This window comes from Saimiri boliviensis, chromosome 2, assembly GCF_048565385.1.
Source record: "Saimiri boliviensis isolate mSaiBol1 chromosome 2, mSaiBol1.pri, whole genome shotgun sequence".
NCBI classification, from domain to species: domain Eukaryota; kingdom Metazoa; phylum Chordata; class Mammalia; order Primates; family Cebidae; genus Saimiri; species Saimiri boliviensis.
The window spans coordinates 189052980-189080689 of record NC_133450.1 but is presented as its reverse complement, the minus strand read 5'-3'; the positions used below and the strand labels follow the sequence as shown (position 1 = coordinate 189080689).

The following is a 27710-nucleotide window of genomic DNA, read 5'->3' as shown; positions in this document are numbered from 1 at the left end:
GAGAGAAGTGTAAGATCACACAGCTGGCAAGTAGCAGAGCCAGAGCTCGCCCCCTCTGCTCCACCTCTTTGGTTATTTTAACACTTCCAAGGCAGAGCCTCTTCCTTGGGATATCGTTCACCCATTTACCGGCTCCTGACATGGTACTGGGCACTGTGGTCTCAGAGGTGGGTAAGGCCTGGGAGACCCCTTTGTTTTCCCGTAGGCCAGGCATGGAAGGGGAGCATCAGATGCCCCCTGGGAGGGTGTGGCCACCATTTTCCAGTAGGAGGTTACGTGGGAGCAGCTGTCTCCCTTCTCCTTTGTACCTGTCTTTTTGTTGTTGTTGTTGTTTTGTTTGTTTTTGCCAGTTTCAGTGAAATTCATTGTACAAGTATTTATTGTGTACCTGCTATGTGTGCTAGGCAAGGCATTGTCCTAGTTGCTGGGGACACAGCAATGAACAAGACAGACAAAAATGTTTGCCCATGTGAGTGACATTCTAAGGAGGAAAGACAATACCTAAATAAGGAAAATAAGCAGCATGCTGTTCAGTGCTCTGGAGGATAACAAAGCTAGGTGAGGAGACAGGGAATGAAGCAGGGCTGAGGGGAGGGCCTTTGCTGTTTTTGGAGGGTGGTCCTAATGATGAGCTGACATTTGAGCTGAGGCCTTAATGGAGGGAGGAGTGAGCCAGGCAGTTATCTGGGGGAGGAAGTTTCCAGAGCAAGGGAACAGCAAATGTAAAGACCCCAGTGAGCTTGGCATGACTGTGGAGCCCTCAGGAGGCTGGCGTGGTGGGCGCAGAATAAGCGGAGAGAGAGTGGGAGGAAATGAGGTCAGAAAGGTGGGCTTGCAGGAGGCAGTACCCAGGTAGGTACCAGTAAGGCCTGGTAAGCTGTGAGGGACTGTGGGGTTTGCTCAGATTGGGAGTAGATGGTAGCCTAGGCCCTCCAGCAGGGGACATGCAGAGGTGCGTTTCTCCCTACCTCCAGTGAGTCACTCACTCCAGCATCCCTTCCCTCCTAATCACCTCCCAGACCCACCCCCTTCTCTGAGTACCATTCCCACCAAGAGCTCTGTCCTGGGCAGAGGGCTCCCACTCCACCCTGGGCTCTGTCTCATCTCCCTCCACAGGGGTCTCTACACTGTGGCCTGATTAGACCTTATGACACTCCTCCGGCAACTCTTCTGTGGCTGGAATTGTGAATGTATGGATATCATTAGACAAGGGACCGACTGACTGGAACAGAGACCAGGGAATCTGGGATGTGGGGATTGGGGCTGCTGGCAGGTGGGTTGTCATTTTGTGGGGAAGGCAGTGCAGTGCAGTGGGTGGCCCAAAGCCCCTCCCCCAACCCTCAACTAGCCCCTAATCCCCAGCCCCGTCTCTGGCTTCAGCAATGGCTCCCCCCAGAGGCACCTGGTTTATTTATGGCTTCTCCCCAACTCCCTGCAGGCAGAGGAAAGTCCATTAGTGTGTTTGCAGACTCTGTCAGCTCTGAGCAGATGCAAAGCTTATTTGCAAACTGTCATTGCCCTGGCCTCCTCCAGAGACTCTCATGCTGGGCTCAGCCTTGTGCCTCCAAGAGCCACCTCCCTCAGGCAGCCACCAGGGCAAGCTGCTCTCCTGATTTCCCTAAGCATAGTCTTGGCTTGGAGTTGGGAAAATTAAATTAAATGCCACGAAGGAACCATAGCAATGCATTGGGCCATGCTGACAGTAGAGAATGAAGTCCTCTCTGTTGATAGGAGCTCATTGTTTTGACATAAATTAGGGAGGCATTGAGAGAAAGTGGAAAAAGTCTTGAGCTGAGGATCTGGGACCCAAGTTCAAGTCTCTGTTAGGCTGCTGAGTATCTGGTGATCTTGGGCAACAGGTTATTGCCTTCTAGGCCTGAACTTACAAGCTGCAAAGATGCTGCAGACAGGCTTGGAATCTACTCCAAGCTCCAGAATTCTCTGATTTGAGAATTCTTTCATCCAATGAGCTGGGGACAAAGTGATTTGTTCAAAATGCTTGGTAATTCTAAAATTTCCTGGAGGTTGGCCTCCACTGGGTATGAGGCACTGAGGAGTTGAGACACAGGGCTCTCAGTCTTACCTGGCCTCATAACTTTGCTGTGTGACCCTGGGCAGGTCACTTTCCCTCTCTGAGCCCATTTTCTCATCTGCAAAATGGGAATTGTAATCTCCTGCCCATCTCCTGAGATTACCATGAGAATCAGATAAGCTGATGAATGTTTTGTATTCCACAGGAACATGTATTTGAGGGGCGCAATCATTATTATTTTGTTGCTGTTATTCTTTTCAGATGTCTAGGCATACACACTTGCTAGTGTAAAACAAGAATACGCCCCCATAGGGTACAGAGCCCAAACAAGTAAATTTAACTACATGAAAGAGAGATAATGGTGCTTCCATGAATAATGAAGAGCCCTTCTTACAATTTGTGCTTCAATTCCACACCCTCATAAATCCACCATTCCTGTGTGTGTGTGTGTGTGTGTGTGTGTGTGTGTGCTTGGTGGAAAAACACACCCCAGACATACACAAAAGCCTCTTGAATTCTTTTCAACTGGGCCAGGAGATGACACACGTTGGCAGACAGAGGCTGATCTCTGTGTATCCAAGAGGAGTCGAGCCAGTCCAAGTACATCTAACAGGTCAAGCTCTGAAATGAAGAAGCAATAAGCCAGTGAAATGGTACTATCACCGAAACATGATTGATCAATTGAATTCTATCAGAGACAGTGGACAGTGAGATTAACTCAGGCCTGATAGGTTCAATGAGTTAAAGCATGATGTTCATTTCAGCTTCATTTCACCAGTCTTTGCTTGTGAAATTGGTCAATCAATAGAGGTTGAAGATCATATATATATATAGATAGATATCGGGGACTATCTTATGGGGAATATAATCTTGGTAGTTGGCTCCTGGCTGGGGCTGCCTGCTGCGGGTAATGGAGACAGAGCAGGGACTCCATCAGCCCCATCGAAATGGCCTGATATCTTCTCCAAATGAAAAGTATTTTTGGATCTCTGATGATTTATCTTTTTTTTTCCTCCCTCTCACTTTGATCTATGACAAAACCCATACCCATCTTGGAGAAATATAGTGATTTCTCCTGAAAACATTTGTGCAATGATCAGACAGATACACTTCAAAATATGAACCTTCTTTTTAGTTGTCTCATCCTTGGGAAAAAACTGCAGACAGTAATTTAAAAACTCAAATGGGGGTAATGCAAATATATCAGAGTAAATGTGATTTTTAAACCCATTTATTTATTTATTTCTGTGCAGTGGGGGATGGGAGATGGACTGCTGTGTGCATGAAGGCCATAAAAGGGATGTATGCGGGAGAAGTCTTTCCAGGTATAATTAAAACGAAGGCTTTAGCATTCTTTGATCTCATTTAAAAGCACAATTCACAGAAACAAATCACCCTTTTGCTCCTAGTAATATTTCATTTGCTTCCGAATATTTTCACTATGGCGGTTAACATTCTTTCTCATTAGTGTGCATATCCCTCTGTAAGGTAGAGTAATTAGGGACTACTGTACGAGGTAATGGACTTGGACAGTATGGATTACAGAGAACAGACTTGCCCTGTGGCAATGCACGAGGTATTACTTCCTTTCTGCCTCTTCTTTGAGGTCATCTTGATTCATTTTAGCACAAAGAAATCCCATCTCTTCATACCAACACCATGAGAGCTTCAATAATGTATTTGCACTGTTTGTATATCAGGGTGTATGTTAGGTTCTGGATAATGGACAGTGACACTGAACAGCTGGACATAAAGAATCTTGCACACTTTGCTCCCTTTCCCTTCCTCCAGCCCCTGCATTCTAATCATGCTGCGTTATAGCCGTTCCCCTGCACCATGCTTTCTTGTGCCTCCAGGCTGCTGCAGATGCTGTTCCCTCTGCTTGAAATACATTTCCTCTTCCCTGGCCTTTTCTTTGGCTAACTACATCCTTAAGACTCTTGGTAAGGCTGGATGCGGTGGCTCACGCCTGTAATCCAAGCACTTTGGGAGGCCAGCCTGAGCAACATGATGAAACCCCATCTCTACTGAAAATACAAAAAATTAGCCAGGTGTAATGGTGCATACCTGTAGTCCCAGCTACTTAGGAGGCTGAGGCAGGAGAATCACTTGAACCCGGGAGGCAGAGGTTGCAGTGAGCCGAGATGGTGCCATTGCAACAGCCTGGACAACAGGGTGAGACTCTGTCTCAAAAAAAAAAAAAAATTAAACAAAGGCTCAGGCTATATCTTTTTCAGGGGGCCTTTCTTGGCTACACTTGCCCCTACTTTGGATTAGGTGGAGTGAGTTTGTGTAGGGTCAGGAGCAGACTCTGGAACCAGACTGCTTGAGCTCGGACCCTAGCTCTTCCACTCTTGGCTGTGTGACCTTGGGCAAGGTACTCTTTTTTTCTTCCTTCCCCCATGCCCCCCATCTTTAGATCTTGTGACTGGGCAAGTTATTTAACTTCCCTGCCTCAGTTTCCTCATCTGTAAAATGGGAGGAAGCAATAAGAGACTTGACATCTTAGCGTTTTTGTGAAGATCCAATAAGGAAGGTGCTTAGAACAGTGTCTCGCAGAGTGAGCTCTGAATAGGGTCTGGCCACTTCCATTAGGCTCCTAGGATTGTCTGTGCTTCTCAGGTTCCGAACACTTATCACGCTGCATGACAGTTATTCATTTGTCTTCATCCTCTGCTAGAGGACAGGGACTAAGACTTGAAGCTGTCTCTAGCTCTGGTGGGAAGGGAAGGGCCAGACACCCAGTACGTTGCTCAGTCATCAACAGGTCCAGGAGGCTTGAGGCAGGAGTCAGGGGCCTCCTGTCCAAGCTCGTCTTGAATCTGCTGTCCGGCCCCTGTCAGATCCCTTTGCCGTCTGGCCTTCCCTTTGCTATCCTCACATATGGAATCACCAGCCCTTGTGGCTGTTCCCTCACTGACAGCCTGTGACTCATTGGGTAACACCCGGCAAAATCAGATTCACTCTGGTCAAACCTGAACGTATTTGGCAATTTTACAATTTTGCGTTTTCCTTCTCCGAGAAGAAAGATTGAGTGAAACTAATGGCTGAATAATGGCAGTTCCAATGGAATTTTTCTCCATGCCATCTTGATTTTTCTCAGTCTGCAGCCCCAGTTTAGGACAGGATTTAGAAAATGACTCAGAACATTGATTTTTGTTTTGGGCTACCAAGGGACATTTCCAGCCCTGCCACCCTGGTCCCCAGCACGGGGCCTGGCTCATAGTCGATGTCCTAGAAGTGCTCACCAACGTAACCTGATTGCCTGTACCTGGAATCCCATCTCTCACCTTGGCATCTTGTTTCCCAGGCCTGGCTCTGATGGTCCCTCCGCTAGCACCCTCCCGCCTGTTGTTAGTCATCTCTGGGTCACTCTAAGCACCCCAAACAGCACCGTGCAGAGAAAAGACGCTCTCTAATGAGTTTGAGCTTGAGTCTGTGAACAGCATTTTGTTGTTCTTGTTGGATTCTGAGCAATATATGACTTGCTGCATTTTCCTTTTGGCATATGCTGCCAGGGAGCTTAGAGCTCAACTGAGTTTTAATAGTTTATCACCCGCTCTGGTTCAAAATTTTATGAACTGCCTCAAACCTGTCTTAGAAGTAGGTGGAACATAAACTCCTAGTTGTTTCGCTTTTTATTCCTCTGGGATCACTGATACAATAGAGGCTACTCCTGAGTTCTCCAATGATGCCGGCAGCTGTCCTAGTGCTGACTTCTGAGCCATACAGCTCTGCAAGCCCTCAACACTTCCTAGCTTTCTCATTCAGTCAACAGACATTGATTAGCATCTCTTATGCTCGAGGTAAATGGGACATGGACTCTGCCTTCAGCTCATACTTTAGCAGGGAAAAAAAATAGTAATTCTAGAAACAGCTCATGTTTACTGAGCACTTACTATGTGTCAGGAGTTATGCTAAGTATTTTACATGTATTCTCATGAAATTCTTTCATCAACCCCAGATACTATTATTATCCCATTTGACAGTTAAGAAAATTGAGGATTAGAGCAGTTACAGAAGTTTCTCAAATATCATGGGCTTGTGAGAGACAGAGTTCTGGGATTTGAACCGGGGCCTGCATGAGTTCGGAGTGCCCAGGCTTCCCCACTGTTCTGTACCAGGTCTGCCACAGTGCTCAGCCTCACTTTAACACATATAGGAGCTGTGCACATGCTCGCTGTGTTATCTTGAGCAAATCACTTAATCTCTCTATGCCAGCTTCCTTAGCTGTAAAATGGAGATCCTGAGAGGACTGAGCTCACAGGAGGGGTTGTAAAGAGTAAAATCCAGGTCATAGTTGTGGCCCAGGCCACCTGCTGAGGAGACCCAGAAGAAAGGGTGATGAATTCAGCCTTTATAATTGGAGGCAGGCTTCAGAGAGGAGGCAGCATTTAGACTGAGTCTTGCTGGGCAGGAGGGAAGGGTGTGCCAGCAGAGGGAGCAGGATGTGGGGGAGTGGGGGAGCTGGGGGAGCAGTGGTGAAGGGACACTTGAGTGCTGACAGCCTGCTAGGATGGCATTGTGGGGTGAAGTGGGGGGTGACCCTGCCTGACTAGAGGGGCAGATTATTGAGGTCTGGAGGGCTCAGGCTCTGTCCCTGAGGAGACTTGGAAGGATTTTGTTGATGAAAATGAGAGTGACAGCAGCTAGCATTGTTTGGACACTAAACTCCATGCCAGGCATTGTATTAAACGTGTCATTGAGATGATCTCATTGAATCCTTACAGAAGCCCCATGAGTTGTCCTGCATACTGTTGTTTTTGGTTTACGGGTGAGGAAACTGAGGGCTTTCATCTTAGTAGCTGACAGGAAGTATAAAGGGAGGTGTCTTGAATGCTGATCTGCAGTTAAGAGACCTAGGTACAAATCCCAGCCTCATTGCTTTGAGCTGAGTGACCTCAGTGACCCAACCTCTCTGAGCCTCAGTTTTCCCATCTGTAAAATGGAATAAATGGAATACTCCATAGAGATGTTGTGAGGGTCAGAGGAACTGAAGAATTCACGAATAACTTGGCTCAGCACCTGGCACTGACCAGCAGTCTGTCTGGGGTGAGAACAGGAGGTATGGGGAGCTTTGCAGCCCTGTTATCTCTGTCAGCCCCACTTCGTTCTTTGCTGGGGACAGACGATGCTCTCTTAATCTTGCACGAGGAATTTTGCTAGCATAGTCCCAGAACAAATCCCTTGGCTTCCTATCCCTTTAAAAAAAGTATTTATTTATTTATTTATTTATTTATTTATTTATTTATTTATTTATTTATTTCTAGAGACAGTCTTGTCCTGTCAGCCAGGTTAATGTGCAGTGGTGCCATCATAGCCTACTGAAGCCTTGAACTCTTGGGCTTAAGCATTCTTCCTGCCTCAGCCTCTCGAGTAGCTGGGACTACAGGCCTGCACCACCACACCCAAATTTAAAAAAAAATTTTTTTTTTTGTTGTTGAGATGGAGTCTCACTCTGTCACCCAGGCTGGAGTGCAATGGTGTGATCTTGGCTCACTACAACCTCCACCTCCTGGGTTCAAGTGATTCTCTTGCCTCAACCTCCTGAGTAGCTGGGATTATAGGCATGTGCCACCACACCTGGCTTGAACTCCTGGTAGGGTCTCACTGTGTTGCTCAGGTTGGTCTTGAACTCCTGGCTTCAAGTGATCTTCCCACCTTGGCCTCCCAAATTGCTGGGATTACAGGCAGGAACCACTGCTTCCAGCCTGAAATAATTTTTTAAAGTTACGAATTAGCATGGTCTGAATGTGGTGGGTCTCACATTTATAGCATTGTAGGTTGTTTTGAAAGTTAGCCATCGCAGCCACCTGAAGATGCCAACTCCAAGCTCTTCGGATTCACTAGACTCAAACTGGAAAAATGCCCCAAGTCACATCAGTTAATCTTGCCAGTCAAGATGTGGCAGACGACCCATCAGGACCAGCTCTGTCCCCCATCCTCACAGGGGAGGCAAGTCTTAAAGTATAAGCAGTGCCAGAGTCTTGTGGTTATAAGCAGCAAACTGGGCTGCTCTAGAGACGGCCCTGGACTGGGGTAAGCTGGGGGTGTTGTAGTGCATAAAACAGGAATGGGATCTGGGAGTTATTTTCAGTTCCTTTCCTCCCATCCCCGCTCCCTCCCCTCCCCTCCTCTCCTCTCCTCTATTCTTCTTTTTTTTTGATACTGAATCTCGCTCTATTGCCCAGGCTGGAGTGCAATGGTGCAATCTTGGCTCACTGAAACCTCCATCTCCCGGGTTCAAGCGATTCTTGTGCCTCAGCCTCCTGAGTAGCTGAAATTATAGGCGCCCACTGCCACGCCCAGCTAATTTTTGTATTTTTAGTAGAGTTGGGGTTTTACCATGTTGGCCAGGCTGGTCTCGAACTCCGGACCTCAAGTGATTTGCCTGTGTTGGTCTCTCAAAGTGCTGGGATTACAGGCATTAGCCACTGTGCCCTGCCTATTTTCATAGTTTCAAACAGCTTAAGAGTAAATATATCCCTGTGAAGCAAAAAGAGATTTCCTTCTGTCTCTGACTTTTCCCCAGAACACCCACCGCCCACAATCAACAGGCCTCTCCTCGCATGAGTGTTCATTCAAGGGAATGGGGTCCCCTTGGTTGACTCAGGCAGTCTCTTAGGGGTGGGATGGATCATGGGCAAAGAGTCCCCTATAAAGACTGCACAACAACCAAAATGGGAAAATAAGTCAATGCTCATTTAATACGACTTAGCAGACAAAATCTAGGTGGATTTTGGTGGAGAAAGGAGTTAGAAATGACCAACTCAGCTTCCTTAGCTTACCGCTGTGGCCTCTGAGATCCAGAGAGGGAAACGAACTTGCCTGGGCCCACACAACAAGTAAGGGCAGAGCTGGGGCTAGAACCCAGGTCTGCTGGCTCCCAACCCTTTTCCCACTGGGCCCTGCCACTGCCCTGCCATGCTGAGGAGCAGCTGTGGGGATAAAGGAAGCTGTGTAAGGGCTCTGGCTTTGGCCTGGGCTCTGCAGAGAAACTGGATTCTGAGAAAGGCTCTAGCCTCCTTTCCTGGGGCTCCTCAGCCTCCAGCTGGCGTTACAGCCCAAAAGCCATGATGCTAGAAGGGATTTCAGAGATTCCTGTTGGTTTTTATTTTTTTCCTCCTAGTGAGCATCTGCAGACATAAAGCACATGATGATTTTTAAAGAAACAAACCAGAACGCTCCAAGAAAAATGCAAAACCCCTGAATCTGCTGTGCTCTGAAGAAAATGCAATGGGTTTATGATCTTTTAAGACACACAGGAGACAGCTTTCTCTTGACAGATGGGAATCTGAGGCTATTTTGCTTCCTCCCTTTTTGCGTGACCAGACCCGATTGTGTAAAGCTTTTAGCTTTAAAGCTGGGATGTGAATAACATTGGTTTAACCTGAAATTTAAAGCCAGCATTTCTTTGCTCCCCGAGACGGGGCTTCCTGCCCCTTGCTCCCCTGAAGCTAGCTTCCAGAATGTTAATTCTACGAGCCATGGTTGACTAAGCCCAGCACTAGGTCTATTACATATTATTTGATTTGGAGTAGAAAAAAAAAGATTTAAAGATACCATGCCCCCGTGTACCTTTGTACTTTTGCCCGTGTCTGTCCATATATTTAAGCATACCATTCACATTGTGAGTTCAGACTTTTCTCCCTGGAATAAAATGGGTCTGAGCATTTCTGTCGCCTGCCTCCAAGACCGCATTCTCCAATTAAGTCAAACCGCAGCCTCTTCACGGTGCCGATGAGAAATGCTACGGAAGCTTACACCGGAGGCCTGGAGGTTCAGACCTGCCCTTGTGCAGGGGCTGATTTTGGTATTCATTGTTGTAGCTGACTCTGAGCATATCTTTTTGTTGGCTCATTTTCACTGAGTACCCTCTGTGGCGACACCAGAGGCAGGACAGAGGGTCCCTGACCTCCTAGGACCATGCGCCTTTTCAGTCAGAGTACTGTCTTGGTTGATACTTACACCTTTACTGGTGTGATTATCTTTCAATTACTGTTTGCCACCTCCTCTGGACATGACTCCATGAGGACAAGGGCTGGGTCAGCTTTTGCCTATCGCTGTGTCCCTGGCATTAGCACTCACTAAGCTTGGTGGAGGAAAGAATGATGAATGAGTGAGATCAGAGGGAGGGATCCTGGCATTTTCAGACCAGACATGCAGAGTGATGGTGCTTGTCACACTTGTCACAGGTATTAGCAATTCGTTCATTTATTCCACAGATAGCCCCTTTGGAGGAGAGAGAGATGAATTACCTCCCACCTTTTCCCTGAAGGTAGCTCACAGCACAGTGTGGAAGTGAAGGGCCCAGGGGACGTGGCTCCTAAGATAGGGGAGAAAGTGGCCAGAGCCCTAAGAACATGAACTGGAGGACCAGCTGGGGCATGAAGGAAGGCATCCTGGAGGGGGAGGCATGTGTGCTCTCTGGCTGTGTCTGTCTGGAAAATGATGCCTGTGTCCATGGGAAATGGTTTCCATTCCATATGGGTACAGTGGATCACCTATGGCTGAACAGGCCAATCACTGCTTTGCCTTCAAACACCCACAAATGCAAGCTGCTACCTCAGCTGGCCCCTAGTTTCTGCCAAAAGAGGAGGCTTGGGAGCAGAGTTTAGAAAGCGGGGCCTGTCCTTAAGGAACAAGCGATTTGGGCCCTGGGCCTGAGAAATGTGGCGGGCGCATGTCTCTGCAGCCCTTCTCGTAGCTCCTCAAGACTCCCACAGCAAGGCTCAGATCCTCTCTCTGGCCTCTGGGGTTGTCTGGCTGGATCCTTCCCAGCCTCTCCAGATTCTCCTGGGGCCTCTTTCCTCTCTCCCTCTGTTCCTTTCATCCCCTTGTCTCAGGGTCTTTGTACACAGGTGTCCGCTCTGTCTGGTACCCTCTCTGCCCCCTCTCCCTGTTCACTGCTCACTTTCCTGGCAGTTCTTCTTGGAGACTTCCCTGACTCCTGACTCCTCCCACACCAGGCTGCTCCCCTCCCCATTCTACATGGTCACATGGATATCATAGATATATTTTTATGCTCTCTTTTCTCCTTAGCATCAGTCACAGTTTATAATCCTGTTTATTCGTGTGACCCCTTAAGTGGGCTGCCCTCTCTAGACTGTAGAGAGAAAGGCTTGTCTTGGTCAGCACTATATCCCCGGTTTTTGTCTATTTAAAAAATGTATTTACTTAAAAAATATTACCTGGTACAGAGTAAATATTTTATCAAAATTTGTTAAACCAGTGAATAACTGATTATGTGTTTTGGAGTGTCCGAAGCCTTCTTAAGGAAATGACAGACACTGTTGTCTTTATTTCCCTAGTAAAGAAAGCAAGCGAGGTGCTGCTGGGGCAAGGGCAATCGTGGGTCAGGGTGAATGCCCAGGAGGTGGGCTCTGCCCAGCTCGCAGCCCACGAGGGCAGTCCACCTGCCTCGGCCTCCCAGGTGCTGGAATTACAGGCACGAGCCACTGCGCCTGGCAGCCTGGGTATCCTTACAGGCTCAGCTGACAGGGACTGTGGCTGACTCTCAAAGAACCAGAGCAGGACGTGTGTGTGGGTGTGCGTTTATGTGTGGCGGGGCATAGAACATTTGAGAAAAGGTCATTTGGTGGGTGCTGACCAATGGAAGAACACTGCTGGGCAGAGAGACTGGGTGGTGAGCTCCCATACCTGCTAGGCCAGGTGACCTTGTGGGAATGGTCCCCATGGGGATGGGCCATGATGAGAGAAGGGTCTCTAGGATCATGTCCTGTCGGCAGGACCAGGCACCTGTCTTGTGGAAGGCCAGGGTCACAGACTGCCAGAGGAGGGGCACGCTGGGGAATATTGGTCAGAGAGACCAACTTCTGCCTTGGCCTACATGTGGGGGATTTTGGTCCCTCGGGCTGTGGCCCAGCCTACAGTATCCTCTTGGGTCAAAATTGGTGGGGGATCCATTTTCTCAGAGGGCTCATGAGCTGCCTCTGAAGGCCTGTCCTATAGAGTATGCTGGGTCCTCTGAGCCTGTTGGCTTCCACCCAGGATCTGAAAGGCCAACACTCAAAGCTGCTATCTTTATTCAAATGTCAGCCACTGTGCTGCACTTGTCCGCAGATAAGTACAATTGAGGAAGCAGTGACTTTTGATTGAGTCTTGGTGACGCCACAACCTTAGTCTGGCCTCATTCCTCACATGGGTGGGTGTTTGACATGACAGATGAAGTCTAGTCCAGGGAAGCTGTGTGCTGTGGGGGCAGGGGTCAGACAAGGCCTTAGTAAGGGCGCCTTTTAGCATGAGAGCAGATCCACGCTGGTTTCCCCAGGGCTTTCCAACTGCAAAGGCAGATGCCCCACCTCTGGGCCTGGGTTTCAAGAGTGCCTCTGGTCAGCCTTGTGAGAGCAATGTGGTCCCAGAGAGCCCTGGCCAATGATGTGCCTCCAGAGGCCATTTTCTTGCTAGAAACCGTTTGCCCTCCATACTTGATTTTTTTTTTTAACAGTTCAAGCTTGAGACTCACAGAAGATAGTTCATCCATTTGTTTCTTTATTGATAATTCATAATGTTTCCTCTGACATGTAAGCATCATCACCAGAGACTGTTACAGTGTGAATAGTGAACAATACAGAACACAGAGGGAATTAATCTTACCCTTACTTAATTTACATTTTGGAATAGGCAGTACATTTAAACTTTTGAAATGAAACGAAACCAAAGAAAAACATGCCATGGAAAGTCTCTCCCCGCTCACCTCCACTCACTTCCTACCTCCCTGAATGAGTGACCAGGATAAATGTTCCTCATGTATCCTTTGGAGAGATACATACTGCACATCGTCTTATTTTCTTCCTTTTTTACACAAAAGGTTGTATATGATACATGCTGTGTTGTACCTTGTTTTTTACTTCTTACATAATAGTATATCTTGAAGATCTTTTCCTATCAGTTCACAGAAGGAAGCTCATTCCTTTCTGCTGCTGCAGTTTTCTGTTATGCAAGCATGCCTGGCTTAGTTAACCAACCCCCCACAAATAAACTCTTGGGTTGTTTCCAGTCTTTTGCTACAAGAACCTTGAACCTACATCACTTCTCATAGAAGTTGAGCTGTAAAATAAATTCCCGGAAGTGCAGTTGCTATTATCAAAAGGAATGTGCATTTGTAGTTTTGATAGATTTCCCAACTTGTCCAGCACAGGTGTGTTACCACTTCCGCCAGAATTGTATGAGAGTACTGTTTTCCTACAATCTGTCAAGGCCCTAGCAAACACTAGGTATCAGGAAATAGTCTTATGAATGGCAAATGTCCAGGGTAAAAACATCAGCTCTGGGGAAATGGTACCTTCCAGGAGGGTCTTTAGGACAGGAGGGGCAGGAGCACCTGATGACTAAGCCTGTGGGTCAGCCCAAGCTCAAATCCTCAGGCCAATCAATAAATCTCTCTAGGTCTCAATCTTCTTATCTGCAAAGTGGGGAAAATAACCTACATTGAGTGTCATTATGAGGATTAGATGAGACAATGCATGTTGAAACAGCTTTGTCGGCTGGGTGCAGTGCCTCACACCTGTAATTCCAGCACTTTGGGAGGCCAAGGCAGGTGGATCACCTGAGGTCAGGAGTTCAAGACCAACCTGCCCCACATGGAGAAACCCTGTCTCTACTAAAAATACAAAATTAGCTGGGCGTGGTGGCGCATGCTTGTAATCCCAGCTACTTGGGAGGATGAGGCAGGAGAATTGCTTGAACCTGGGAGGCAGAGGTTGCCATGAGCCAAGATTGTGCCATTGCACTCCAGCCTGGGTTACAAGAGCAAAACTCCATCTCAAAAAAAGGGGGGGGAGGGGCTTTGCACAGTCTTTGGCACATGGCTGCAGGAGGCTGGCTCTGCACTTACCAGCAGGTGATCTTGGGCAAGGCAGTCCCTTACCTGAGCCCCTGCCCATGTCTCCTCTGGTCAGGGAGGGAGTTGGGGTCAGACCCTCTTTGTAGTCTCAGGGTCTGACCTGTCTTTCTTTAGCAACATGTATAACCTCCACTCACCCTTCCTCTCTCCTGCTCATCAAAGGTATTCAGGAGTCTCCGGTGCCGAATGGCCACTCACTTCCAGGCAGAGATTTCCTCCGGAAGCAGATGCGGGGAGACTTGTTTACACAGCAGCAGCTGGAGGTGCTGGACCGCGTGTTTGAGAGGCAGCACTACTCGGACATCTTCACCACCACGGAGCCCATCAAGCCTGAGCAGGTACGCCCTGCAATGCATGCCCGCCACACCTGCCATGGCCATGCTGGCCATCACCACACCGGCCCAGCCACTCTCCTGAAGGCAGAGGCATCTGGCAGGGTGTGGGTGAGGGCGTAGCAGCTTCTGCTCAGAGAGGGCTCTTCAGTGTTCTTGGCCAAACTTGGGCAGTCACTACATCCCACGAAGTCAGGAGGGCTTGTCTGGGCTCCAGTGGCTTCTTGCCCTGGTGTTTCTGTTGCTGGCCAGCCAGGGGGTGGGTGACTTCTCTGGCTGCTCTGGTGTCCTTTCCAAGGGCTTTTTGGACAGAGGGGTGTAATGATCTTCCGGGCCACCTGAGGTGGTCTTGGGTCATTATCTTGTCAGTGAGGGTGATGGTGGAAATATGTAACCCACACGTGTCCTGGGGGGCTGAACAATAGAATGAGGGAGCAGATGGGTATACCACCATCTGCCCTCTTCCTGGTCACCCTGTCATGCTTTTAGTGACTGAATCCAAAAGTCTGGAGATGAAGAAATGTCTCATTGCACAAACTCCTACCTGGGTTATTTGCAGGCGAGGGGAGACAGCAGGAGGGCCAGCCCTGGCTGACGGGCCGTGTGCTGTACCCTGGGCGGAGTAGTCACTCCCTGTGGCTACAGAGGTGGGATCACCAGACTTGGCCCAGTGACAGGCTCTTGCAGATTCAATTCATAAGACTATTTCCTGATACCCAGTGTGTGCCCAGGCCTTGGCAGGCAAACTTGCAGGCTAGACATGGCTCTGGACTGCCAAGAGCGCCCTCCTGGCGGGCCATCCAGAGAGACCCTACAGACAGTAACTTTCCCCAGCACGTTTCTCGCTGGTACCAGTGGTGAGAACTGGCTGCATGAGCTTCCTCTTAATGCTAATTAGAGGATGCTTCTGAATTTTCTCCAAAAAGTCACTCCAAATAGCGTAGGCTCCCTGCACAGCCCCCATGGAGAGGCGAGGTGCTGGAGAGAATCTTGGGTGGTGAGGAGAGAGCAGGGCCTCTGGGACCACCGGTCTGTGACTGTCTGTGTCTGAGCAGTTTCTGTGAGAGCTCTTACAGACCTTCTAGCCACTTTGTTTTCAGATGGTAAAATCAAGGTCCCGAGGCAAAGCGACTTGCCTAAGGCCACCCTGCAAGTCATGCATTCACTTAACAAATATGACGAGTGTCTACTTTGTGCAAGGCATGCAGCCATGCACCGGGTCACATCAGTGAACAGGACAGGCTTGGACCTGCCCTCCGGGAGCCTACAGACTTGTGGAAGAACCCCAATGAAAGAGTTAGCTAGAGAGTCATGGATTACAGGTGTGCTTTGGTGCTGAGGAGGAGGGGTCTGAGGTTCTGCGAGAGCCTAAAGGAAAGGCTGAGTCAGCCTGAAGGCCGCAGGGTCCTCCTGGGGGAAAGGTATTTACGCTGAGCCTGAAGGGGTTGGGTGTAGCAAGGAGAAGGGGTGTGGGGGTGGAAGGAAGGTGCCTGGCGGAGGGGACAGCAAGTGCAAAGGCTCTGAGTTGAGAGGGAGGTGGCAGAAATGAGGAACGGAGAGAGTTGGCGTGGCTGTGGCTCGGGGCTGGAGCGGATGGGGAAATGATGCTGGGGAGGTGGGCCCGGTCTTGTAGACGCGGGTGGGGATTTTAGTCTTTCTCCTACAAGCTGAGTGATGCCTCTGCTGGGTAGGACATGGTTATGGTGCTGGACACAGCTGACCCCACACACTCTAGGTCCTGGGCTTCAGGGAGGAGAGTCTGTTTCCATCACAAGCACCCTCTCCCCTCTGCTCGGAACCCTTCTGAGAGAGGGCAAAAGGCACATTTTCTCTGACACGGGAGGAAAGTGAGAGTGGACTTGATCGAGAAACCTTCCTGGATGAGGCCTGTCTTTCCCTCCAGAATGTGGAAGAAAGTTTATCTTCTAACTGCTGACATAAGAGATCACATAATTTTAGGGCTGGCAGGAAACACAGAGGCAAGTTTCAACCCTCTTGTTTTTTAGAGGCCCAGAGAGAGGACAGGGCATGTCTGAGTTCACCCAGCAAGTGAGTGGGGAGGACAGCGATCCAGGCCTCTGCACTCCACCTGGCCTCTGCAGCATAAGCGTTTCTATGAACCCCTTATCAACACAGACACTCAGTGTAAGACTCCCTCTGTGTTTCTCATGACTCTCATGGAGACTCAGAATCTGCACCGTAGCTCCTTTAGCTTTGAGTGCCCAGGAAGACCATGCAGCCTGCAGGGCTTCATCCCCTAGCAGTGTGGAAGCCGCCCATGGACTCCTCGCTCACTCACTCACTCGCATGCCACTCACCCAACATCTTCCCTGAATGCAGGCTGGGAGCCAGGCACAGTGCCAGGCGCTCATCAGCTCTGCCCAGTTGCGCAAGGGCAGTGTGCTGTGAACTCAGAGCACACAGGGCAAGAGAGACCATTCAGAGGGTCCTGATGAGGTGTCAGCCAGTGAGGGGGACATTACCTGGGCTGGGAGCATCAAGGACAATGGCACAGAGTGGGCAGTGTTGGATGGGGGTCTTGAAGGACAGGTCCCATGGGCTCATGGAGAAATGAGGTCTGACGGGGAGGAGACCTGATTACAAACTCTGCGAGGACTCAGCATCTAACAGTGTCCTTCAGAATAAGCGGGCGCATCCGCAGGCCTGTCTCTGACTGTGTGCGCTGAGATGGGGCCTGCAGGTGAACTGCGTGGTGGGATAATGACTGACCCAGTGTTTTCTGGTTAATCTGCTTCACCTCCCTGTAATGTGCTTTAATGAGGAGAGATGGAAGGTGAGGCAGCGGGGCTGCCCGGCACACACACAGGCACTGGACTATGAATGACATACCCTCACGCCCGATTCCCAATCACTTTGGACAAAGGATGCCTGAGCAAGGGGCCGCAGGCTGGGAAGGGATGTGCATCAAGGGTACAGCTTCCTTGAGCTCCTCATGCTAGCTCTCTGAGAGGTGAAGGTTCAACAGACCTTGCCTGTGAGTCCCAGCGTGGCATGGCGGTGGTAACAGGAAGGGGGCCTGTGGTGCTGGCTGTGGAGGCTGGCTGCCTCTTCCATTTTTGAGCAGAGTGCTGTCTGAGTTTGTGTTTCTGTGGTCTAGTGGCCTGGATGGGGGCCTTGCTGTCACTTTCATTGAGTAGATTGTTGGGGAAGAAAGAGCACTTACTGGCCTTGGGGTCGGGAAGCTTGATTTGAGTCCTGGCGCCACCCTGCTGAGCAAGTCACTTTTTTTCTGGACCTCAGTTTCCATATCTGTGGTGGGAGTAATCATGATTTTGATGATGACGACAACAAGAACGTGACAACAGCGATCCTCCTCACCTGTGCACCGTAGCACTCAGTTTACAAAGACCACTCACATCCATCTTCTCACTGGACCCCCAGTGTAGATGCCTGCCAAACAGGCTGGGCATGATTTGTGAGCCCCATTTTACAGATTGGAACATTTTTCTTCCCAGATTGTTTACTCAGTTTCCAAAATATTGTTGAACTAGAGAGCTGGAATCTGATCTCAAGGTCTTCTGTCTTCATCTTGTGCAAGATGGTTCCATGGGCCTCCAGGTCTGGACAATTCCAGGGACCAGTTTTCTGGCTGGTTGGTTTCCAGATCTGGCCCTTTGCAGCCAGAGTCTGCCCATCATTCCAGAACTCTCAGAAGCTTGCCATAGTCTTGGAGAGGCCACATCTTCCCAGATCCCCCACCTGTCCCCCATGGGAAGAATATTCCTCAGTGGGGCCAGGCGGGGATTCTGACAGACACTGCTGATAGATCGGAGCCTACCCCACTCTGCAGCTTTTCCCACCAAGATCTACCTGGGTGGGCTCCCCAGGCTTCTGGCTTTTATAGGGAAACTTAGTAAACCCTTTGCCCTGGGTGGAAGGGGTTAATGTTGACTACTCCTGGGGCAATGAAACACTTCCTTTTCAAAATGGTTATTGAAAAAGCAATTCTGTATTCCCTCCATGTGGAGTGAATAAAAATCTCCTGGAAGGAAGAGAAGGGAAAAACTGCTGGTGATGAGTGTGTGGGTGCATGTATGTGTGCGTGTGTGTGTGTGTGTTTCCAACAGTGGAATCTGTTTCAGTAAAACTCCCGTTGATGCTGTCGTTGGAGCAGTGTTCCTGGTGGGAGTGGGTCCCTTCTACGGCCGCCATAGGAAGGCTGCGGAGCACAGCCTGCCGTATTTACTCTCGGCAGACTATTAACCAACACCAGGCTATTAATCTGGCTTTTGAGCCTTCACTAAAGCCCATAAAAGCTCACAGTTGTCAAATGGAGTTCATTTTAATTTCCTTTCAATCACAGTAAATTATTCAGGTGATAAATCAGCTGGAGCAGCCTCCTGGCTGTAATAGAAACCCTAATTCCTGGCTAATTATCCAGCCCATTGCTGCCAACAGATCAATACGGGTGCAAAATGGAACAGGCCCTCCCTCCCATTGGGCCAGAGACAGAGAGACAGCTGGGGAAGGGGACGTGCTGCTGACCTCCCAGGAAGTTCAAAGGTCACAGGGGGTTAAACCGGGAGAAGGTCTGCCCCTTGTCTAACAGAGAAAGCCACCAGAAATGCCTCCTGCTCTCATCAACCACTTTGCCCTCTCAGTGGTGGCACTTCTCCAGGCTGGTGGGCCGACCAGGATCGCCTTCTCCTGCGGGCATCCTGTTCCTAGGAAGGGGTTGGTGTGTGCTTCTGACATGATTGAGCTTGGTTATCAGGGATGGCCTGAACCTCAACCATGAAGCAGAAAAAGGGCTGGGCACTCTAGGGAGAAAGAGAATGTGGTTTTTTTCTTCAGGAAGCTCATTTTCCTTCATTGTGGATCTGTGTTCCACCATGAGGAAGGGAGAAAGAGAGGAAGGGTGGAGAGACAGGTGGGCCAGTCTGAGAAAGGGGAAGGCTTCCTGGAGGAGGTGCCTTGAGGGAAGGGCAGAATGCCGACCTGTGGCGATAGCAGATGGCCAGCTGGAAAGCGCATTCTAGGCTGAGGGAGCGGCACAGGCAAAGAGCCGGAGGAATGCAGGTGTGGGCAGGGAGCTGCAAGGGTCCTGGATGGTTGAAACGGCGGGCAGTGAAAGGAAGTCAGGCACAGTGGGTGGAGGAGCAGGGGAGGACCCTACCTCAGAAGGCTGGGACGTAGAGGTGAGGAGGTGTGGCTGCTTTGAGAGCAGTGTGTCCCAGAGCCCGGGATCTGTGGCCTGGATTGTTCTGCTCACCTTGGAAGCAACTTTCACTGGGACCTCTTGCCTCTTATCCTGTTTCTGCAGCTACCATTGGATCTCTTTCTTCTTGAAGCCCACCTCCCACAAGAGTCCCTCATGGTTTCTGCCACTTGAAACCCCAACCCCAGACCTTCATCCTCCTTATGCCCCCTTACCGTCCCCATGTCCCTCTGCTTACTCACAAGAAGCTTGGGCTATGACCAGGCCTGAGCCTACACTGCCCACAAAGGCTGGGCTGCTCCTGTGTCCAAAGGGGCTGCTGCCCATGGCCTTGCCTCTCCCAGGGCTGGCGTGCGCATGCGTGTGTGTGTGTATGTGTGTGAACATGTGAATCCCTGGGAGGCTCTGAGCATGATTGGTGACAGTTACTGTAGTTATTACGTTCTTAATGTGGTTCACACTCAAGCTCCTGCTCACTGTTTCCCTGCCTGGAACATTCTTTCAGGCTGTTTCTTTTCTTTTCTTTTCTTTCTTTCTTTTCTTTTCTTTTCTTTTTTTTTTTTTGAGACAGAGTCTTGCTCTGTTGCCAGGTGCCAGGCTGGAGTTCAGTGGCACAATCTTGGCTCACTGCAACCTCCGCCTCCCGGGTTCAAGCAATTCTCCTGCCTCAGCCTCCCAAGTAGCTGGGACCACAGGTGCACACCACCATGCCCAGCTAATTTTTGTATTTTTTAATACCCTGTCTAGGCCCAGGAGGAGTCCTGCCTGCCCCGGGAGGCCTTCACTGACCCAATTCAACCTGTACCAACTTGTCTCATCTGACCTCATAAATGCATCGTTACAAATTGTTACATTTTGTTTTAATGTTACATTGTTACATTAAAACCAAAATGTTTTAATGATTGCTGTAGTAATTGCTGTAGCTACTATGTATTCATTGCTTAAGGCATGCCTGGCTCTGTTCTGAGAGGACCCTTACTTACCCTACCGCATTACCAAGTCACACCGACTCCCATCACCCCCATTGTGCAGACAGAACAGCTGAGGCTTGGTGAGATGGGTCCAGTGACTTAGCCAAGGCATACAGTAAATATAGGGCCAAGATCAGAAGCCAGGTGCCTGGCTCCAGAGCCTGTGCTGGTGGCCACTGGAAGAATACTCCTAGTTGTAGCACAGTCAGGCTGCCCATTGACTCTTAGAGATGGATAGTTTCCTGGGGATATAACCTGGGGGTTCTTTTGCTTGTGCAAGGAGCTGAGCATGAGTTAGGAGGTGCTGGCACTGCCACATGAACCAGTGTGGTCTCAAAGGGGCATAAATGGAAGTCTAGGGCTGGGACTGTCCCATTCTCCTCTGAGCTGGTTCTGTTCCTCTCCTCCCAGGGCTGTGCTCAGGGCCAAGCTCCTTCCTTGCAGACAAAGTAGAATTTGTGCAAAAGAGGCAACTGAAAATTCTTACCTAGGAAGGATGACTGGAGAAATTGGGGTAATTTGGTCTGATGAAGAGAAGGCTTGAGGTTGTGAACAAGGAAGAAGACAGGCCAAAAGAACTCACTATTAGCCCAAGCTTTCTGACAGTGGAATGGGCTTCCTTGTTAAGCAGTGAGCGTTCCATTGCTGGAGGCATGCAAGTCGAATCTATTCATTTTCATAGATGTGGTTTTAGAAGTTTCAAATCAGAGGGCTTAATTATCTAAATGCCAAGGCCTTTCCAACCTGACAGAATGATTCTAAGATAAGAAGAATGAGAAGGGTCTGGTGGGAAGAGGGGGAGGAGTAGAGAAGATCTTTTACACTGAAGCACAAGGAGGGGCACTGAAGGGCAGTTCCCCCAGGGATCCTTATTAGGGTGGGCAGAGAGGGTCAGTCTGCGTCGCAGGACCCATGGCCCTGAGCAGTAAAGGGGTGGGGTAGCTGCAGGGTCTTGGGAGGCCATTGGATGACTCTAGCTCCTCTAATTCATGGAGCAGGGCTGGGGTTCAGGTGAAGATGCTAGGGCCAGGGCACTGGTGGCTGCTGTCAGCCTTACTGCCTCCAGACAGTGTCTGGCCTCCTCTGCCCAGGAGTTCAGTGCCAGGTCCCATGGGGAGGGGTGGGCTGGTCAGCACAGTGGCAGAAAGTGGTATGTGGTGAGTTAGTGAGGTGGGAGGGGACTTATGGACCAGGGCCAGGAACTTGGATTTTATTACCTTGAGAGCAAAGAGAGGCCTCTGTGAGACTTTAAATCGGGGAATGTCAGGATCTAATCCAACAGAGATTGGAAGATTATTCTTGCAGCTGTGAGGAGGCTTGGAGGGTTAAGGGACCAGGAGGCTATTGCCAGGGTATAAATGACATTGCTGTATCCTTGAAGATGGCTGCCTGTGGCTGGCTTCTCTCCAGTCTGTAGTATTGCTCAGGAAGTGTGGCCCCATCATGCACAGCTTCTCTCCTTTCCCTTCTGCTCCCCCACCTCCTCCCATTTCCCCGCACCAACCCTCCAAATCTCCAGCCAGGCCCCCAGTGTTACTAGAGTTAACTTGAATTTGATTCTGAGCTTCCTGATGTTCAAAGCAAAATGGGAAATGCAATCAGTTGTGTTCTTCTCATTGTCCACCAGTAGAGAAGAGTCCAATTCCTCAATGGAAGCCATGTTTTTTTTTTCTCTCTGACGTTTAGAGTGGAAAGGAGATTTTCACATGAGTTTTCAGTGGGCAGACCAGTGAGGCAATGGTTATGGTCCTCAACAGCACATTTAGAGGCCCTGCAGTAGGTGGTATAGAGCTTGTCTTACGGGTGAGTACGACACCTGCATGCTAATCAGTACATTTCTGCAGCGACAGGGCTGCTGTGACCGTGTGGCTCAAGAAAGCCTTTCTACTAGCCCAACTTAATGAAGAAAAATCCCAGACCCTCTAGGGTAGCTCCTCCTAGATTATCCAACTTGATGCTCTGGGAAGATATGCCTTGGGGCTTTGAAACCTAGTCTGTACAAAAAATAGAAAAATTGGCCAGACATGGTGGTGCTGCCTGTAGTCTCAGCTACTCGGGGAGCTGAGTGGGGAGAATCACTTGAGCCTGGGAGGTTGAGGTTACAGTGAGCTGATATGATGCCACTGTACTCCAGTTTGGTTGACAAAGCAAGACCCTGTTTCCAGGAAAAAAAAAAAATTACCTATATAATAATTCCAAAGTCTGAGTCTGGTTCTGATGCTTACTTTCTCTCTTCTTATTTTTTTTTCTTGCCTAATATTTTGTTGAAAGTTGTACATGATACATGAAGTAATTGGACCAAAGTAAGGTTTCATGTGAATCTGGCAGATCTCAGCTGTAACTCTATATTCTTATGACTTTCTAAACTTGGAAGCAGCTGTTTGCCCTTTGAGACATTTTCCCACCCAAAGGGTACCCGTGGGAAAATGTCCTCCTTAGGCAGAAAAGGTTCAATATATAGGAAGGTGCCTCAAGTGGTCACCATCAACTGCATCAGCTCGACTCTTGAGGAGAATAAGTATTTCATAGTTTGCATTTGACTTCTCTGGTGGGGGCTTGGTATGCAGGGACTTGGGGAATCTTGAAGGAGGGAGAAGTCAGACGTTTTAGAGGTTAAACAAGCAGATGGTAGGCTGGATGTGCTTGTGTTTAGGACTTTCAATTCACCACAGCACACATAGAAAGTGTTAATATTTGCATAACACGCCAGGACAAACAGGATGCTCATGGCTGAAGGCAATTGTCTTGCAGGCTTTAGCTTCCCCATTTGTCCCCTGGTCATCCAAAGCCTGAGAGGATCAAATATCTTGGCACACTATTTGTAAGGCTCTGCTTTTGTGGACAGGAAGAGTTGGGGTTTGGTTGGAGCTTTGAATCTTCTCTCTTATTCTTCCTCTGTAGGGTTGCCAGCCTAGCGAAAATGGACAAGGTACTGATTTAGGTACCGAGCAAGTACCTGAATACTCACTCTATACCTTACCAACCATTTCTGGGGGATCTGAAAACCTGAGTTGGGCAGCACCACTTAGGCTTAACTTAAGCACCCCTGGGAGGAGACCCAAGTAAAGCTTCTGGCACATTACTTCCAAATCTGACTGCCCTCTAGAGCAGACCCTCTCTGGCTTTCCCACCCAGTTGCAGGTGGGGAAGATAGAACTGAGAGATGGGCCTTAACTGGGCCTTCCCATGGGAAGTCTGAAGCACAGGAAGCTTGAAGTTCTGGAGAAAGACCGCTGAGCTACAAGGCGCAGTGATGCCACCCACCAGTTAGCATAGCCCCCTGCATGTTCTGGGCTCTGACCAATCAGATAAATGACTTCATCCATATCAGGAGGCTATAAGAGGGTAGAGGCAGGGGGAGAGGGCTCTCATTCCCAGTTGTTTCCAGCTGGAGGAGAGGAGGTAGAAATAGCTTCCTGAATACTGAGCTGTTTAAAATTTAACTTGGACATTATCTTGCCTTTGGAATGAGATAGTCACAAAGATTATTCTGGAATTGTTGCTCCCTATATCTCTAGAAGTGCTGGGTGCTTCTAGATCAGCCATAGTCTCCCTTATCCTTCTATTGTTATCATCTCAAAGTGACCCAAGGATGAAAATTACCTGGACTGTATGGGATCTCAGGCTTCTTCACTTGCTTTGCTGCCAAGAATATTGCCTCGGGATGCCCATTTGTTTCTAAATAGCTTTTGAAATATTTTCTAAATAGCTGAGTATTTTTTCTCTTCCTGTGGATCAAGCACAAGGGTGGCTCCCCAATAAAAATCAATGTGTCTGTTTTGTAAGGCAGGGAGGAATTTGAGAGAACACTGGGCAAGCTGCCATCGTGAAAAGCATGGGATTCTGGGCTTTAATGATGGCTCTTGGGCTGGTCACTTTGGCTCATGGTTTTTGCATTTGGGGTGGGACATTGCACGGGATCATCCTTGAGATCCATTCCCGCTCTAACATTCTGTGAGTGATCAAACAAATAGGAAATCCATCACTTATTTTTATTTTGACTTATTTACAGTTTTTCCTCCTGTCTGTTCCACTCTTTTTGATGGCAGGCAAATTCTGTGTATGTGGGATTTAAAGGTTACAAGCAAATTGTCAAAGAGCTGCCTGCACCTTGCTGGGATGTTCTTTCATTCATTTATTCATTCATTCATCCAAGAAATGTTTACAGATATGCCATGTCAGTGTCATTGACCACCTGTGCTGTGTTGTGTGGCATAAAGTAACAGCAACTGATGCAGCCAAAGATACTGTGTGAGAATTGACTTTTGGGTAGAGATATTTCCCCTCGAACAAGGCTAACCAGTATTCGCAGTTTAAAAAAAAACAACAGATAATTCTGGTCTTACAGCTTGTTTGTTTTAAGGGTGCATCAGAAGTTTGACTTAAGGAAGTTGGCTATTTACAAAATAAAAATAAACATTTATTGTTTTGTAAATTACTTTTTAAAAAAAAAGAACATAGATTTCTTGTTCTTATAAAAAAGTCTGAGCTATTGTAGGCTCTCCTGCTATTGCAAACAATAGAAATGCTGGATCGAATATAACAATAAAGCATTATATCTATTAGACCATATACATATATAAAACCGTGTGTGTGTGTGTGTGTGTGTGTGTGTGTGTGTGTGTGTGTGTATAATCTATGAAAGAAAAAGAGGGAAATCCTCAGGGGCTGGAATTTAAAAGGCAGCTCAGAGCCAGACTTTAAGCGCATGAGCCAATGTAATATCCTGGTGGCCCAGGGTATGGGTTCTCAATTTAGTCTCTAGTGAGCAGGGACTGGGGTTTTGATGCTGATGTTGAAACAAAAGATATAGCCTTAGAACTGTGTGATATATGGGAGTGAGAACCAAAATTCCTGCAGAAAACTGGAAGCCTGGAAGGGCTGCACTTTTTATGAAATGTGCACTAGATAAATTTTACCTATAGGCTGAAGGAAGCAGTAGGGAAACTTGATTCTGCATGGGACTCAGAGAAAAACAAAAATTTCTAAAAAATCCAAGAATAGGAATAATATAAAAACTGGATGCATATTAGTGAAATCCCTGAGATGCCTCACAGACACATATAAAAATTTTTCATCTGGATCCTTCCACAATTTAGTATCTACAACATGCCTACAGAATAAATAGTAACTACTAAATAAGCCCACAATTTAAAAATGTCAAGCCACCCAAGAAAATCAGGGAAAGTTAGGGGGCATAACCAAGAGGAAAAGTACTCCAAGAACCCAAGATAACAGACAATTTGAAAGAGACTAGAAAATAATTAGAGAGATGAAAAAGATTAGAAACCATTATAAAAGAATAAAATACCATAAAAAAGAAGAAACAACAGGAAGATAATCAAACAAATTTTCTAGAAATAAAAATCATGACCGTCAGAATTAATTAAAAATTTAATTGATGGATTAAATACCAGATAAGATGTAGCTGAATAGAAAATTAGTGATTTGGGAGGAGGCAGAGCTGAGGAAATTATCAGGAACATAGCATAGAAAGCTAAAGAGTTGGGAAATATGAAAAAAAAAAAAAAGACAATACAAAATATCATGAGAAAGTCCAACATACACCCAATAGTTGGCCTGGAAAAATAAAAAAAGAGAAGAGAGGCAATATTTGAAGAAATAATAGCTAAGGACTTTATGGAACAAATCTGTTGCAAGACATGTATCATTAGATTGAAGAGGCATACTAAATCCCAAGCAAATTAAATAAAAATAGACAGACATCTAAACAAAACTTTAGTGAAATTGAGGAACATCAAAGACAAAGAGAAATTATGAAAGCAACTAGAGAGAAAGTATAACTTTTAGACAGGCACTTTCGTCAGCGTTGTTAGGAGTCAGAAGACAAAAGAAAATATCTTCAAGTGTTAAGAGATAGTAATAATTACCTCATACTCAGGTAAATGATCATTTATTAGTGAAGGCAAATGAAGACATTTTCAGAAAATGGCAGGGAGAGTTTACCACTCACAGACGCTTGCTGAACTACTAAATCATGTACTTCAACAAGAAAGATATGAGTGACTTGCAGTTTCAGCTCTTGACAGGTGAAGTTTTGACACTATCACTCTGATCTTTAGAATAAGAAGTAAAGCTGAACAAAAGGAAAATCAACACAGTTTGTTAGCCTGTCAGAGAATTGAGGTCACAGGGCAAATGTCAGAATATCAAAGACAAAGAAAAAATCTTGAAAGAAGCCAGAGGTAAAAATTACCTTACTTCTAGAGAAACAAGAATAAAAATTACAGTGGATTACTTGTCAAAAACCATGCATACAAGAAGAGAGTGGAGTGACATATTTAAAGTGTTAAAAGAAAAAAAAAAAAAACAACAACTCACCAGCCTAGAAGTCTATATCATGGGGAATGATTCTTCAAAAGTGAAGGGAAAAATAAAGACTTTCTCAATCAAACAAAAATGGAGAGAATTTATCACCAGCAGACTTGGTCTAGGAGAAATGTTGAAAGAAGTTCTCCAGAAGGAAAATGATGTAGTTCAGAAACTCAGATCTACATAAGGAAAGAAGGGAGTTAGAGAAAGAATAAATGAAGGTAAAATAATTTTCTCTTCTTAGTTGATCTAAAATGTAACTATTTGTGTAAAGTAATAATAATAACAATGTATGGGATGATTTATTACATATGGATAAGTGAAATGAATCGCAGCAATATCCTAAGAGACAGGAATGAGGAACTGGGAATATTCTATTAGAAGGTACACAATTAAAGAGGAATAGTATCATCTGAAGGTGAACTTAACTTAGTTATAAATGTATATTTCAGACTAGGGAAACTAATAATGCTTAAAAAAAGAAATATAATTGAAATGCTAACAGAAGAGATAAAATGGAATTGTATGACACGTTCAATTGAAACCTGAGAAGGAAGAAGAGGGGAGAAAAAAAACAAAGAACAAGTTCAACAAGTAGAAAAGTTACAAACATAGTAGATATGAATCCAGTTATATCAATAATCACTCTGAATGTGAATGGTATAAATATACCCATTAAAAGAGACTGAAACCTCGTCTCTACTAAAATACAAAAAATTAGCCGGACACAGTGGTGTGTGCCCGTAATCCCAGCTACTTGGGAGACTGAGACAGGAGAATTACTTGAACTCAAAAGGCGGAGATTGCAGTGAACCGAGATTGCACTCCAGCCTGGGAGAGAGAGTGAGACTCTGCCTTAAAAAAAAAAAAAAAAAAAAAAAAAAGATATTAAAAAACACAAAGACTCAACAATATGTTGCTTTTAAGAAGGATATGAAGTACAAAAGGAGAGAGTGAGATTTAAGAAGTGATGGTAACCAAATACATAGATAAATGA

At 47.3% G+C, this 27710-nt stretch overlaps 1 protein-coding gene across 3 annotated transcripts in view; it reads left to right on the top strand.

Annotated features, from left to right (window-relative positions):
- Nucleotides 1–27710, top strand: part of PAX5 (paired box 5) — a 192756-nt gene that overhangs the window by 52836 nt on the left and 112210 nt on the right. For all 3 annotated transcript variants that reach the window (XM_003940050.4, XM_074395049.1, XM_074395050.1), the window contains one exon: nucleotides 14061–14236. In XM_003940050.4, the coding sequence (XP_003940099.1) occupies nucleotides 14061–14236 (176 nt within the window). The remainder of the gene's footprint in view (nucleotides 1–14060; nucleotides 14237–27710) is intronic.